Raw genomic sequence first — 14898 nt, 5'->3', positions numbered from 1 at the left:
CGGATGACTAATGACTCACGTGTCCGCCCACCCCATCAAATCCACAACCAACCACTGCACCTGCAACCCCTCCCCCATCAACCATCCCACCCCATCCCATCACAAAATGCCCCGCGTCCCCACCACCAAAGAAGTCCTCCCCGGAGCGAACGTGAACATAGTCCTGAAAGCCGACCAACCCACCGGCCGCACCGTCTCAGGGACCATCGCCGACGTGCTGACGCGGGGCAACCACCCGCGGGGCATCAAGGTGCGGCTCACGGACGGGCGGGTGGGGAGGGTGCAGTCCATGAGCACGAGCGCGGGGGGGCAGTCTTCAGACCCTGCTGCTGCAGCTGAATTCTCCCGGGGAAGAGCTCCCCGGGACAGGCGGGGGGAGGCGGACGAGCCGCCGCAGAATATCGGGCTGGATGCGTATATCACCCAGCCGTCGCGGCAGAAGCGACGGGGTGGGAGGGGGGAGGTTGCTGGTGGAGGGGGGCTGGATGGGGGTGCGGCGGCGGTTGCGGCGGCAGCACCGACGGTGACTTGTCCGGTTTGTGGGGTTTTTGAAGGGGATGAGGCGGCTGTTGCGTATCATGTTGCTTCGCATTTTGATTGAGGGGGTTGTGGTAGCGCTGGATGGGACTGGGACTGGGGTAGGAGTGGTGGGTAGTGAAATTGACTGGACTGAGCGGGCAGTTCTGTGAATTTACTGTGTGGAAGGTGTATGGATGTGCTCTGTTATCGCTGGTTAGTGTGTTCTGGCTTTGCTGAAGTTATTCATGTTATTGCACAGCAGGCGGGATGCGATTAGCTGACTGTGGTCTAGACGGCCTCTACGACATGGCTAGCGAAGACTTGCAGGCAAGAGAATGACTATGATGAACATGAAATTTCCACGCTAGAGCGAGATGGAACACTTCACTGACATCGTTGTGGTTTGAGTGCTCGAGATGGTCTATCAAGCAATGATGCAATCGACAAAGGCGGGAAAGTCGAGCTGAGGACTGCCTCATTCTATTCCATCAACTCCGGAATGTGCATTTTGGGGACAGATCTCAAAATCCGTTCAGGCATACACCCACAACCCTGAAAATCATGGATAGGCAGCAAGCATACTTGTTGCGAAGTATGCACAGAACAAGGCCCAAAATCGATAGCGCAAAAATCAGACACCCCAAGTCCAGTGCAGTAGTCAAGTTCTAGGCGGAAAATCCATCTAAATCATCCTGGCGATATTAAACCCATTGAGTAGACGCTAATCGCTCATTAGACAGTCTTACCCATAGAATCACCAGGATGGATCTCACCCAGCACAACCAGGCAGCCAGGGTAAGGATGAAGGTACAGGTAATCCCCCATGTGGCAGTTGCTCATCCGTGGCACTGCAGCCGCGGGCGTCGCGTGGCGGAGGCTTTGCCCCCACTGCTGCTACACCAATACGAGGGTGAGGGCGCCGGGCTAGTCCGCGAGCGTCAGCTCCACCTCAGCCTCAGTCTCAGCCCTCACTTCTTAGTCCTATCCTCAGCCCAATGTTGCTCAGCCTCCACTTTTCTTTCCTCTGTGTCTGGTAAGTTCTAGGTTGGTCCTCGGAAGAGATCGGTCCTCTTGGCTATTAAACTACCCAGAATACAACACCAATTCAGATATGGATTCCGCTAGCAGCCTCATTTCGATCCAGCTTTAGCAAATCACTACGTCACTAGAGCGCACCTCTCCACTAACTGCATAGCAGCATATACTATAACCTATATACGATAGTACTATACACTCTCGATCTGCAAGAGTTCTACCTATAAATTCATCGCCTATTAACAAGCAGTAACATCCACCCAGTGTCTAATGTACTATCGACCATGTTCTCACCTCATAACTATTCTAAACAATAGCACCCTACCCTGCAGTATCACCCCTAGTAAGATCTATAAACTAGATTAGTACAGTACCTACATGTACCTGCACAAAAGAGCCCAGAATCAATACATCCCTACCCAACTTTACCACAATACCAACCCAATCACACCCCCCCCCCCCCCTGCCGAAAACATGAAACAGCCCCATCCAGCCCTCCCGTATCCGGAACCCAATCCACCACCACCACCACCACCACCACCAGAGAAAATCCCAACCCCATCCCACGAGCACGAGCCTCATACAGTACCACAACCCAACACTCAAACCCCAAACCATCTAGAACCAAGTAATCGCTCCACAACAACCCAGCCCAGACCACCCCAGCACCCATCCAATCGAAAAAAGGTAAGTCCAGAACACGAGCCTCCCGCCAGATACAGACGAGGCGAGATCGACAACCCACCTCCACCTATCTTAGGTACGCTTCAATACTATAGGTATACTATAATCCAGTACCCTATAGAATAGTAGTATCCACTAGCGCAAGGCTAGAACCCTCCAGGCATCGAACCAAACCACACCAAACAATCCCATTCTTCTTCTTCTTGTATTACCCGTCCAGACGAGACTATCACTAACTTAGGTATAGCATTGTGCCCGCCGTCTCTCATTCACGATGATCGGAGTAGTCCATCCATCCGTGCACCAATACTTGAATTGAGAGAATCTCAACTCAGCCGCAAAAGCAACCACCCAAAAAAGGGCTCAAGGGTCAAGGGCCGGGGGGTGGGTTGTCGAGCTAACCAGATTTTCATCTAGCTACAAGTACCGAGTAAGTACCGAGTACGCACTGGGATATGTGGATGGGTGGATGGTGATGGTGCAGTGGGGACAGGTCAGGTCGATCGATCGGATCTTCCTGGGAGGTACGGTACGGAGTGGACTGCGGGGCTGAACACTGACTTACTACGAGGCCGAACGAAGGATGGGACTATTGCTGCCGAAAAAGCAATTATGTGGCGACATGTCACACCACCAATAATATCGTCAGGAATGCGGGATTGGAAATCAGGATTGAGGGATTAGGAGTCAAGTACCAGGATCTGGGTTTCTGGGCGGGCGATATGGCATCATTGTTTTGTAGTATTGTAGGTTACACTATCTAGATCATATAAAAGCTAACCCGACTAGTGAAAACAGATCCACACAAAGCATGCGCTCCCCCCCCCCCCATCCTATACACCAAGCTAACACTCCGTCCTCGCCACCAGCCCCTCCGTCCCCGTCACCCGATCCCGATACATCCCCTCCGCCCACCCCAAGAACCGCTCCACATCGCTCACGTTCGACACCAGCCCGAATGACACCCGCACCGCCCCGCCCGACGGCAGCCCCAGCAGCTGGATATACTCCTCCACCGTCAGCGTGTCCCTGAACCGTCGCCGCAGGCTCCGGAGCAAGGGCTTCGTGATCCCAAAGGCGTGCTCCGCCGCGCCGGGATTACAGAAACACCCGGTGCGCAGCGAGATGCCCGCCGCGGCGGACTCCGTCGCGACGATGCGCTCATCGACAATCTTCCCGGTTCGATCCAGGAAGTTGAGAGCGATCGTGCCGCCGCGGTCGCCGCCGGGATCGACGCCGGGGCTGTTCGGGTCAGGCGCGGGCCCGTAGATCTTCACCATCGGCGAGCCGTCGCTGTGTCGCAGCGCCTGCAACCCCGCCAGACAGTACCCCGTCAGGCAGTGGACCCGGGTGCGGATGTTGTCCATGCCCAAAGATTCGATCCACTTCAGCCCGACCGAGATCTCGGGGATCGCCAGGAAGTTCACCGTGCCGTCCTCGAACGCCCCCTCCGTCGTGGTCAGACTGTGCCAGTGCACGCCAGTGAGCACGGCTTGCACGGTCCCCCCGGCGAACCACGGCCGGGAGAGGCGGGCGAGGGCGTCCTTGCGGGCGACCAGGCATCCCAGACCTGTCGGGAAGCCAAAGACCTTGTACCAGCTCATCAGAATGAAGTCCGGTTGCGGGTTGGCCGGGGAAAGGTCTAGTCGGTTGGTGGGAAGGTACGCTGCTGCGTCGAGCAGAACGTCATAGCCGGCGTGCTGGGCCGTCGTGATCCATTCGAGTGGGTGGCGGACGCCGCTAAAGTTGCTCTGAGCCGGATAGGCGAAAAGACCTTTGCGTTTCTTCGGACGAGCCTTCGCATCTGAAGATCGACGAGTCCAGGGCCATGTGGTTGGTGTGAGTGCAGATGCTAGGGCATCGGGATCGACGCGCAGCGACGGGGTCTGGAGCGGGAGGTAGACCGTGCGCGCGTGTCGGCGACGGGCGTACTCTCGGATGCCATTCACCGAGTTGTGGTTGTCAGCGGTGAGGAGGAAAGTCGAGTTGCGGCCGAAAGGGTACGACTCCCCGATCAGTCGGGCGGCCCCGGTGGCGTTTGCTGTAATGATCACGGTGTAGGTATCTGGGGACGCGTTCAGGAAGCGCAGCACATCGGCGCGGGCTTGTTCCACGAGCTTAGTCGAAGCTTCGCTGGTCGGGTTGGCGGAGTGCGGGTTGCTGAACAGGTCCACGCTGAGTCGTGCCTGATGTGCTTGGTACTGCGCTTTGGCAGCTAGCCCAGCCCCAGTGTAGTCCAGGTAGACATGGTTGTTCTCGTCGAGGTAGCTGTACTCGGTTGCACGCAGCCGGTCGAATGAAGCAGTCGTCTCGTATTCAGGAAAAGACTCCAGAATATTCCGGCTGGTGCTGACAGCAACCTCGGGCTCAAGCTCGCTGGTTGGAAGACTGGAAGTAGACGAAGGAGGGGTAGGAGGCAGACGGGAAGGGGCTTTGAGGGTATATCCCAGTGAAGGGGGGATGGCCAGCTTCAGGTCAGCCGGGGGGAGCATCTGCGGGATGAATGACTGCATGTTGGGAAGCAAGTATGTAACGAATCAATAATCAGGTGTGTAGAAAATATGGTTGGACCTGAGGCAGACAACCAGCGAGGGGTCGCCTTTATAGCTTCGCAAGGGGACCCCCATGCTGTGAGATTGAGTTCCTCAGCCGGGCACACAAAGCCATTCTTCGATCGAGACCATCAGCCTCCCGCCGTCAATCTGGCCCGAGGAAATCCCATGATACTGTCAGGCGAACCCTCCGAGCCAGCCGGCTGTGATTCCCCCTGCGCCAGAGAATCCTGCGCCTCGGCGTCTCTCCCCCCCACGACCCCCGACTCGTGTTTGCTGACCGCCGTCATTCGTAGACGGCGCAACCCGCCATGGATCAGGGGTGGTGAGAAGGGAGCATCCTAGCTGTATAGTGGATATCCTCATGCAGGTCCAGCTCTGTTGCGTGCTGATAACGGCAGTGCAGTCACCGTGGCCGGCGTTCGTTGAGATGCTTATGCGAGCTGGATGCGGTTGGCACGACGAGAACCCTGTTGCGGGGTGATAAGATGTGAGCAGGTCGCATTGTACCGCCAAGCAGCCAAGCGAAATTGAGGCCCAACGAGACCGAAATTCGGTCCTCTGAGGGCAGTGTTCGTGTGCTGGAGATAGTAGGTAAGCTTAGCATTCCCGACAGAAAAATGAGGAGAGCTGACTGTCGATCTAGAGATAATAGCCTTGTTCGCAGGACGGACACGACAAGACAATAGCCGGAATAAGCGACACTCGCTGGAGCCAGCGATTTAGCCATTGCGCTTCAATTGGCCGGCGTATAGCAGCCAGACTATTGCTCCTAGTGCGATCAATGCGCTGAGTAGCCTATGAGATGGCCTAGGGCGACTCGCCACTAGCACATCTCGCAGACCCTGGTACGAACATGTGTTCCTGGTCGGGAAAGAAAGCAGTGGAGGTCATCTGCTGGTCGATGGATTTGGCGAATGCCAGCTTCCCAGCTGCCCCTCAGGTTCACTTTGCTGACATACCTGGTGGCGTCGCAGGACTGGGCTGGCTGCTCTAGCGGCGGAATTAGAATGATATCACAGTGACAAACGTGCTGATTCCGACGCCGTTCCCATCGTTAATGTCAAAGACAGTCAAGCAGCATAAGCCGGAGATAAACAAGTATCGTTGGTAAGGATCAGGGATGAAGCAAAGGAAGAGGAAGCCTTCCTCGGTCGACCGCCAGCCAACCCGGAGGTGTTTTCACCGCCCGCTCGGACCATTTGTTCTTTTCCTTTTTTCCTTCTTTCCTTCTTCCCTTCCCCCAAACTCAATTATCAATGCTTTGATCTACAACTGATCTACAACTCACAATCCATTTGTTACATTATCTGGGGAAATTTCCCAGCGCTGCTCTATCTTCAATTCAACCATTACAAACCCATCCACTCCCCTTAGGCACGACTTTCCCCCCAGTATGACGGACATACCCAACGACCAACCGCAGCCCGACAGACCGAGTATTTGGAATTGCCCATGCATCGCATCACAGCCCACCGAATCACGGCGGCTAATTCTCCTTCCTGCGTGCATGGCATCTGATTGAAGGATTCCAGTTGCGCCCACCGATGTATCCGCGTCCTGACTGCACTGGCCATCACTCGAACCGTCGACTGGAGTTCAGGCTCGACAGCCAGAGTTTACTAAGGGTGTCTACGGAGGTATCCACTAATTAAGGCTGCATTGGCCGCTGGGCACTCCGCAGATCCACGGCTCAGGGTCACTGCTGCTCCACCAACACGCAGTGGTATAGTCCTTGCTAATCGCATTCGCCTTCTTAATCGAAGATATTCGACTCGTGAAGTAGTATAGATGGGATCCGGCACCGGTATCACCCGGGTCACACAGCGGCATGGCCTGCGTCACCCCAGCGTCGTACGGCCGCGCAGGGTGACTCGTGTATGTGAGACCTGCGTGAGCCTTGGAATCCGGACGGTCGGTGAGGGTGAGTCGCGTCGAGGGCATTTGCTGCGACCATCTGATCTGGATTTGGGGGGTGTTGCGAGTGCGAGTACCGAGCGGGGTATGCGTGGGTTGTACGCAGGGGGGTGGTGGATATCATGCACTGTCGCTCTCTAGCGTCCATTGTATAGTCCTCTGTTCAACGCCCCGAAATGTGACAGGAATGCGGTTCTCGTCCAATCACCCCTTAAAAGCTAGTGACCAGATCCCATGACCGGATATTTCCGCAACCCAATCTCGCATCCTCAATCGTGGAATCTCCCGCACAGTATCATTCGATTGCCAGTGGCAATAGCTATCACATCGATCGTTATCGGACAAACACTACTCTACACACTTTCCACTATCCGTCTCCCTCTACCCAACCTGCAGACCACCCTAACACTAAGCGTTGATGCTAATCTCATACGGCGCAACAGTAAACCACGCATCCGACCCCGTCATCGGCTCTGTCCCCGCCCCAAGCGTCTGGAGGTACAGACTCGACGAGACGCCCTCGTTGTCGATCAGATAGTTGAAAAAGTCCATGATATCGCCGGAGTAGTCCTGGACATTCTCACGGGCCACGAAGCTGAAGACGGTCCAGTCATTGGGGCCCTTGTACAGATCCCACACGCGGCCGCCGATGGTCGGGCTGGCGATCGGACCGTCCGCGTTGCCGATCGGCTCGATGCCGCCGTACACGCCCAGCCAGACCATGACCTCGTACTCGTGGGTGGCGGTCGTGGAGGCGGTGGTGGAGAAGAAGGCGTCGTAGGAGACGTCGGCTTTGAGGTCGGTGCCGGTGTAGCTGTTGACTGGTTAGTGGGGGGTGCCTGTCGCTTGCATCATGCTGCAAAGACTTACCTCCACGACCACGTAGTAGGGATGCTGGTGATGGAGCTGAGTTGCTTCGCGCCGACGTTCAGCACCGCGTTGGGGTAGCTCTTGACGTAGTCGGCGCCGCCGGCCCAGGTCCACGAGGTCTGCCACGAGATGGAGTTGCCGCTCACGTAGTCGAGGTAGGTGCACTCCGAGCCGGAGGTGGCGTACTCCTCGCCCCAGAGGTTGTTGTAGAGGATAAAGTCGTCGGTGGTGATGATGTTGTTCTTGGTGCAGATGCTCTCGATCGCGTCGCGGGCGGTGCGATGCGCGGCAAGCGCGGGCGCAGCGAGGAGGGCAAGAGCGTACGGTCTCATGACGATAGCACAACGGAGTTGAATTTTGTCCGATTGACTGAGCTTGAGAAGAGCGAAGATGATCGCGATTAAATCCTCGGTCGCAAATTCAGGGGGTTTCGCCCCCACGGGTTAGTGTTATAGCGTCTCTGCTTCCATGGCAGTGTTGATCCTCTGATTGCCTGTTCCTGACTCCATGTTGGTGGCTGAGCCGGAATTAGATCGGTGTCGCTTGAAGCTTGGGGTCCACTTCAGGGCGATGCCAAGTTCGATTGGCAGATCGATATCCGCAGGATCAGGCAGTCTGCCTTGCTTGAGGATTCACACATCGCTTCATGGTCACATGATCCCCGGTAGTTGACGGGAAGGACACTCCGAACTGGCCCGATAGACATTCACGTGATCTTGAATCGCCTCTCGGTCAGACCGGTTCTTCTCGACTTCACCGTCCCTCTTCATCTTGAACTAATGCCGTGGAGATATTTTCAAATCAAGTTAATCTCACTTATACACAGAGACATACCACCAGAAAGAATATCTCTCGGGGCCAGCCGTGAAAAGCAGCCACCCATACACGCCTCTGGGATAATCATATGTATCCCCGCAAGCTGAGCGGTGTAGACAAGGTGATTGACGGTACTAGTATAGAATCACAGGCATTCCTCGAAGCACCCTAGGATTATTCCGCGATAGCAGAGCCAGAGACAGAAGAACTACTTGCTGCCGAAAGGATGTTGTGCGTTCACTCAACCTTCGAAGGCAGCATCCAAAGCATTTTGGCCCACACATTTCCGCAAAAGGATAATTCGTAGACCGCGTCCTTGGGCGTGGAGCAGCACGGCCACATAATACTCGAAGAAATATCTAGATTGTATTATTCTGCTGTTCTAATATAAGACGTAAACCTCTGGTGAGATGAGACACCACATAACATACGTAAGTGATATGTCTGTTGGCTCGGGCTCAATCTATGACCAGTTGCATGTTTTGCCAGTAGTTGAATTCTCTCACCATCAGAAGCCTGATTATCTTGGTCCAATTTGTGACTACCTCAGCACACCGTCAGCTTACAGGTCAGTTGTTAACTTCGAGGCGCCGTGTCTAGTTGTCACTGTCCCATTGGGCTTCTGGATGGTCATTGGAAGAAATGCAGGTAGCACAGAACGAGACACAGTAGCAATTGCACTATCGCGCATTTTCTCTTCTCTCTACTATACACAAATTCTCGGAGGAGACTCCTACTAGGTCTATTCAATCCCGGAATGCAAGTCCGTTTGGACTTGGCAAGGCGACGAAGTGTGCGGCCCATTCTCCTCTGTCAATCGGCATTCGGTTTCTATACTGTACAGTCCTTGCCCATCGGGTGCCCTCATGCATTTACATTTGCCTCGTTGACCGCGCGTCGGGGGTGCGGAGTGGTTTCCAATCAAAGATTGGTCGATCAAGCTTTCGAGCGGTAGTACGTCGTCCCCAGTAGGGTTGTTCAGACTTTATAGCGTGCTGTTGTCATCTAGCACAGTCGCCTAGCGCTGCTATATCGTAGTTCATATACCTGGAATCATGAAAGATTTATTCTCTCAGTGGTCTTTAAAGTTGTCTAAACAATTACCTGTACTCATCACTTCATAAATCGAATGAACTTGGTCTCTGTAACGATCTTTACTTGAAAAGAAATCTAGCTTCTTAATCTAGTGATAGTAATGTTGCTGTCCTAGTAGACACATTGATATCTGCCCATTCTTACTTTGATAGGTGAAGTGGCTACCGTATTACGGTGGCCTTACTGGGTTGCTGCCGATTATGTTAAGTTAGCGCAAATGACGTCAGCGGGCCGTCCCCGCCCCGCATATCACCACCAACCCACCGCAGCAACTTGAGCTTCACATCTACCCAAATCAGCACACAATGGCCTCCGAATCTGCCGCTACACCTCCCTCCTCCGAGCAGGTACATCAGCCCGGCACCGCCGACGGCTGGCACGGCATCATCCCCAGCAATGCCTTCCCCGCCGAGCCCCACCGGTACCACCTGTACATCGGGCTGTTCTGCCCGTTCGCGCACCGCGTCAACTTCGTCCGCCACCTGAAGGGCCTCACCAACATCATCCGCACCAGCGTGGTCAAGCCATACCCCAAGGGCGACTCGAAAGGCTGGCCCGGGTGGAAGTTCCCGGCCAGCGACACCGAGTACCCCGGCGCGACGGTGGACCACCTCTTCGGGGAGGACTACCTGCACAAGGTGTACTTCCGGGCGGATCCGGAGTACAAGGGACGGTACTCGGTGCCGTTACTGTGGGACACGAAGAGCAACACGGCCGTTGCGAACGTATGTCCCTCTGGTCGTCGGATTTGGCCCCTCCTCAACCGCTCACAGACAGCAACAGGAAAGCATCGACATCCTCCGCTGGCTGCCCCGCGCCTTCGACGCGTACATCCCGCCCGCCCTCGCCGCGATCGACCTGTACCCGTCCCACCTGCGCGCCAAGATCGACGCCATCAGCCCCTGGCTCCAGGCCGACCTCAACACCGGCGTGTACAAGGCCGGCTTCGCCGAGACGCAGGAGGTCTACAACGAGAACGTGATCCCGGTGTTCGGGGCGCTCAACAAGCTCGAGCGCCTCGTCGCCGCCCACGGCGGGCCGTTCGTGCTGGGCAAGGAAATGACGGAGCTGGACGTGCTGCTGTACGCGACGCTGATCCGCTTCGACACGGTGTACGTGCAGCACTTCAAGTGCAATCTCGGGACGATTCGGCACGACTACCCCGTGTTGAATAACTGGCTGAAGGGCATGTACTGGGATGTGCCGGCGGCGCGCGCGAGTACGGACTTCCGGCATATCAAGGAGAATGTAAGTTGTGTTTTCCGGGGGGGTTGGGCAGAGCTGATGGAGGCAGTATACCAAGAGTCACGAGATGATCAATCCGAGGGCGATTACGCCGGTGGGGCCGTATCCGGATGTTGAGGAGGGGGTGGAGAGGGATTGGGGGGTGTTGAGGGTGGGAGGGGTGAAGCACCCGAAGGTTTTGGAGTATGAGGCTGGGATTCCGGATGTAGCTGTTTAGGACTGGGTTGTCAGGATGTCCAGGGTGTCAGGGTGTTCCTGGGAGAGTCGTGAGGTCGCAAGACCCGATGGTGAAATGTAGAGCATGCATTAGCAGTAGCCTGCCAAGAGAGAAGCAACACCCAGCCAGAGCTTCCTGAACCTCGGTGCAGGTGAAAACGGCGATCGCTTCCTACACACTCTTTTCCAGGATGCTCACCATAAATTGAGCAAAGACTGCAACTCACCACGAGGATCTTATCTCGAGGGATTAGAAGGGTGACGATCATTCACGTGCCTCGGCCAACGCGAGGCAACCAGCGTCGCAGCGGAAGTATATTTCGGGCACCAGGAACCCGTCGGGACGATCGGCTCGAGATCGCCAGGAACCCGCCACAGTTCCCATTTTTGGAGACAATGCATGCATCGGGTTCCGAATGAACATCAGAGTGTATTGTGTCTTCAGTAGTCTCGCTAAACTGCATAGGATGTCACAGGATAGTCCGGAGGCACCCCGCCGTTTCACCTTACCCCACACCGTTCCATTGATTTCCGACCACGGAGTCCTGCAGGAGTTCATGCAGACAATACCTAATTACTGACCACTGACCACTGACCACTGACCACCTGTTCGCCCGCTCTCCATGAGCCTAGAACCATATCCATACTCGAAATCGTAAACAAACAGCCACTTATCACCACAAACCACTCCTCCCAAACCAAATCACCCCAAAATCAAGTCCCCGAGGACAAAACACGAGCACAAGTACAAACCCTCCGACCCAAAAATCAGTCCCCGCTGGATCCCTCCCGACGCGAACCAACCCAACTCGACCCATAAATCGAGCCACCTCAACCTCCGACAATAGAACCTTTAGGTTCAGATTCAGATACGAAACCCAATTCTCAGGAAAGCTCCTACCCCTATCTCCCACCATGCACCCACCACCCAGTGCAGTACTGTGCAGCACAGAAAGGAAGCAAGATATAAACCCCCGTCCCCTCCCCCTCCAGCCCAAAATCCATCAACAACATCGCAGGCTCGGTTTCCTTCTTCAGTTCACTCCATTCCATTTCCTCCGCACAACCATCCATCCATCCATCCATCCAATCTCTGACAAGATCAGCTAAGATAATCCCTAATCCTAATCGTGCGCCCCCTCCTCCAGAAATCCAACCAAACCCCACCCCAACATCCGACACGCTAACAGCAACAGCAAGAACAGAAAATGCAACTCACCATCCTCACCACCCTGACCACCCTCTTCCTGGCCGCCTTCGCCGCCGCCAACCCGGAGGCGAACCCGAACCCGGAGCCGTTCAATATCGGCTTCGGCGTCGATGCCGCTGCCAACGCTGCCGCTGAGGTTGCCGCGCAGGTCGGGGCGGGGTTGGGTGCTGGTGTGCATATTTAGGCCTTTTGTCGCGGTCTGTCTAGACACTATGCTGAGACAGTGATGTCCACGGGGTTGGCATTGATGTCTACAGGGTTGGAATGGTGGGACTGAGGTGGGTTTTCTTTGTGCGGCAAGTGTTGTGTTGCGCTGCGGGCGAGGGTGCTGATTTCATGGTAGTGGATGCTGGACTGGTGGTTGTGGTTGCTAATTGGTTTGTTTGATGGTTGGGTGCGTGGATGGAAGATAGGGGTTGGAGGTGGGAGAGAGAGGCTGGGTCTCGTGGTGTCTTTGTCTTTGTCTTAGTTCTGGTAATGAAGATGATTCTTGGGATGAGGGTCCTTACTCTGTGGTACAGTACAGTACAATAGATTAGGTAGGGGTGGTTGTTGTTGGGTGGAGGGAGTATGTAGCTGGATCCGATTTGGGGTCTGTAGATTGAGTACAGTAACTGCTGGGTATCTTACCAGGTAACTACAGTATACTTCTAAGCAGCACGGGAGCACCAAGGTCCAGTTATCATTCTCTCCTCCAAGCTAAGCTAAGCTACTGGTAGTTGCATTGCTTGCTTGCATGGGAGGACTTATGCACAGCCTGTACTAGCTGGCTTAGCGAAGCTGACTCAGCAATGCATCTCATAAACAACCAGTCCACTATCCCCCATCCTCGCCAGGCGACACCAGCAAGGCACTAATTCATCATGGATGTCTATCAACCAGCATAAACCCATTCAAAGCACAAGCGTAACATCGTCAATTTGCCCATAATCCACTCCCATGCCACCAGGACACAAAAGAAACAGGTATATCGATCCACAACACACACATCTATATATACACCGAAAAGAAGGATAACGAGAGAATAGAAAGGTAGGGAAACCCAAACCCAAACGCAAACCCCCACAGCCACTGCAGTTTAGAGCCGAGCCACGAGTAGCCCAGCCAGCCACAACACCCTCAACCACTAGCACATAATGCCCGATGCACAATGCACAATGCACGATGCACGATGCACCTTCAAACCCCAGCTCACACCCGCAACCCCCGCCAAGCCACCCAAGCCACCCAAGCCACCCAACTAAACCAACTCCAACAACGCCGGCACCACCGAATTCATATACGTATCATACACCATGTACGAGCTCGTATTGCCCAAAAAGATCTGCTCGGAGATGTTGCTCACCTGCGTCAGCAGCGTCGGCAGATGCACGGTGTCGGGCACCCCGTAGACCATGGACGCCAGCTTGGTGTGGCTGTTACTGGAGGCGTTGAGCTTGCCGAAGGTGCCGGCGGAGATGGCGTCCTGGAAGGAGGAGTAGGGCGACTCGAAGACCACGGTGCTGTCCGCTAGGTCGAGGTAGGCGTTGTCAGGGGGGGTACCGGGGTTGGTGACCACCTTGATCGAGCGTTAGCATGGTGGGGGATTGGGGGGGGGGGACCGAAAGGTTAGGTGAAGGGTAAGGGGTAGGGGCATACGTAGTTCTCCGGCCCAAGCCCGTCTTTACTCTTGATGAGAGTCGAGAGCGTCGTGTAGTAGCTGACCAGGTCGGCGCTGTAGGCGTTGGGCGCCTCGTCGAGGAAGATCCCGTGCACCGCGAACGAGCTGTTGCCCGACGCGCTGGGCCAGTTCGCGTACGTGTTGATGTCCTTCTCCACGTCGGCGATCGCCCGCGTGCCCTTTTGGGTCGGGACGTAGCCGATCGCCAGCACGTTGGAGTTGGCGGTTAGGCTCGGGACGGCGGTGAGGAAGGCTGCGTCTGGGAGGGCGCTGGTGCCGGGGCCGCTGCTGGGGTTGATGATCACGGTGAAGTGCACGTCCGGGAAGGATGCGACTCTGTATTACATCAGTTCTGGGTCTTGGGAGGGGGGTGATGGAGGTGACATACAAGTTCAACAAGGGAGTCCATTTGCCGGGGTCCGGGTACACGTAGAACGGAATGATCACTTGGGCTTTCAGGCTGCTGATCGCTGCCGCCGCGGACGAGGCGGCCGCTGCTGCCGAGGATGCGACGACGGAGGTCGCCGGGATCACGGATTGGATCGCGGTGGTCGTGGTCGCGGTCGCCACCACAGTCGCTGCAGCTGTCTCGCTGTCGTGCGGCCGGGTCTGCCAGATCGGGGGCCCGACGCTGTAGCCCTGGTGGTGATGCTGGCGTCGGTGCAGGTGGTCGTGCTGATGGTGGCCCGCGGTGGCTGGCGCGGGGAGCAGGGCGATGCAGCTCAGCATCACCCCGAGTGCACGAGAGGGAGTGGTCCAGACCATACTGCAGGAAAGAAAGAGGAAAAGAACGACTTGAGGTTAAAGAAGTTTGAAAGGTAAAAGGTAAAGACGCTTGCCAGAAGCTCTTTGAAGTCCCGCTGGATTCCGGGCTTCTGGCCCTGAGGGACAGACCATCGAGTCTTTATACTCAGCACTCGTCCCCGCCAGGGTGAGGATTGCGTGTGTGCCTGGAACAATGCCGAAGCCAGTCATCAGGTCAATGGAGTCGCTTTTCAAGGTCAGAGGAGTAGGCGCTGGGATTGGGGATCGGACATTTAATGTGAAACAACAGGCGAGGATCCGATTAGCGGGCAAAC

At 55.6% G+C, this 14898-nt stretch overlaps 5 protein-coding genes across 5 annotated transcripts; 2 read left to right on the top strand and 3 right to left on the bottom strand.

Annotated features, from left to right (window-relative positions):
- Nucleotides 1-106: 106 nt before the first annotated feature.
- BO72DRAFT_470644 (YwbE family protein) lies at nucleotides 107-601 on the top strand (the record flags this gene model as incomplete). The annotated part of the gene is made up of 2 exons (XM_040947039.1): nucleotides 107-449; nucleotides 516-601. The coding sequence occupies 2 exons, from the start codon at nucleotides 107-109 to the stop codon at nucleotides 599-601; spliced, it is 429 nt and encodes a 142-aa protein (XP_040798618.1).
- Nucleotides 602-3083: 2482 nt separating this feature from the next.
- On the bottom strand, nucleotides 3084-4730 carry BO72DRAFT_384158 (PLP-dependent transferase; the record flags this gene model as incomplete). Its single annotated transcript, XM_040941539.1, has 1 exon — nucleotides 3084-4730. The coding sequence occupies one exon, from the start codon at nucleotides 4728-4730 to the stop codon at nucleotides 3084-3086; it is 1647 nt and encodes a 548-aa protein (XP_040798617.1).
- Nucleotides 4731-7115: 2385 nt separating this feature from the next.
- BO72DRAFT_384226 (xyloglucan-specific endo-beta-1,4-glucanase A) lies at nucleotides 7116-7909 on the bottom strand (the record flags this gene model as incomplete). The annotated part of the gene is made up of 2 exons (XM_040941543.1): nucleotides 7116-7521; nucleotides 7578-7909. 2 exons carry the CDS (start codon nucleotides 7907-7909, stop codon nucleotides 7116-7118), a joined length of 738 nt encoding a protein of 245 aa, XP_040798616.1.
- A 1845-nt stretch (nucleotides 7910-9754) lies between these two features.
- Nucleotides 9755-11082, top strand: BO72DRAFT_196051 (putative cell wall organization protein/glutathione transferase (Gto3)). The gene is made up of 3 exons (XM_040939562.1): nucleotides 9755-10213; nucleotides 10272-10736; nucleotides 10783-11082. The coding sequence occupies exons 1-3, from the start codon at nucleotides 9794-9796 to the stop codon at nucleotides 10948-10950; spliced, it is 1053 nt and encodes a 350-aa protein (XP_040798615.1). The 5' UTR covers nucleotides 9755-9793; the 3' UTR covers nucleotides 10951-11082.
- A 1904-nt stretch (nucleotides 11083-12986) lies between these two features.
- On the bottom strand, nucleotides 12987-14796 carry BO72DRAFT_434671 (spherulation-specific family 4 protein). Its single transcript, XM_040943247.1, has 3 exons — nucleotides 14208-14796; nucleotides 13798-14155; nucleotides 12987-13717 (listed from the first exon to the last, which is right to left on the bottom strand). Exons 1-3 carry the CDS (start codon nucleotides 14582-14584, stop codon nucleotides 13400-13402), a joined length of 1053 nt encoding a protein of 350 aa, XP_040798614.1. The 5' UTR covers nucleotides 14585-14796; the 3' UTR covers nucleotides 12987-13399.
- Between the last annotated feature and the right edge of the window lie 102 nt (nucleotides 14797-14898).

This window comes from Aspergillus fijiensis (assembly GCF_003184825.1).
Source record: "Aspergillus fijiensis CBS 313.89 unplaced genomic scaffold BO72scaffold_46, whole genome shotgun sequence".
Lineage (NCBI taxonomy): Eukaryota > Fungi > Ascomycota > Eurotiomycetes > Eurotiales > Aspergillaceae > Aspergillus > Aspergillus fijiensis.
The sequence above is the reverse complement of the archived record's forward strand: the minus strand, read 5'-3'. Positions and strand labels throughout refer to the sequence as shown.

Coding starts and splice junctions, on each gene's coding strand:
- BO72DRAFT_196051 (XM_040939562.1), top strand. CDS start 9,794: ATGGCCTCCGAATCTGCCGCTACACCTCCCTCCTCCGAGCAGGTACAT. Junction 10,214..10,271: donor GCAACACGGCCGTTGCGAAC/GTATGTCCCTCT, acceptor AGACAGCAACAG/GAAAGCATCGACATCCTCCG. Junction 10,737..10,782: donor TCCGGCATATCAAGGAGAAT/GTAAGTTGTGTT, acceptor TGATGGAGGCAG/TATACCAAGAGTCACGAGAT.
- BO72DRAFT_434671 (XM_040943247.1), bottom strand. CDS start 14,584: ATGGTCTGGACCACTCCCTCTCGTGCACTCGGGGTGATGCTGAGCTGC. Junction 14,156..14,207: donor TGGACTCCCTTGTTGAACTT/GTATGTCACCTC, acceptor GATGTAATACAG/AGTCGCATCCTTCCCGGACG. Junction 13,718..13,797: donor GGCTTGGGCCGGAGAACTAC/GTATGCCCCTAC, acceptor CGCTCGATCAAG/GTGGTCACCAACCCCGGTAC.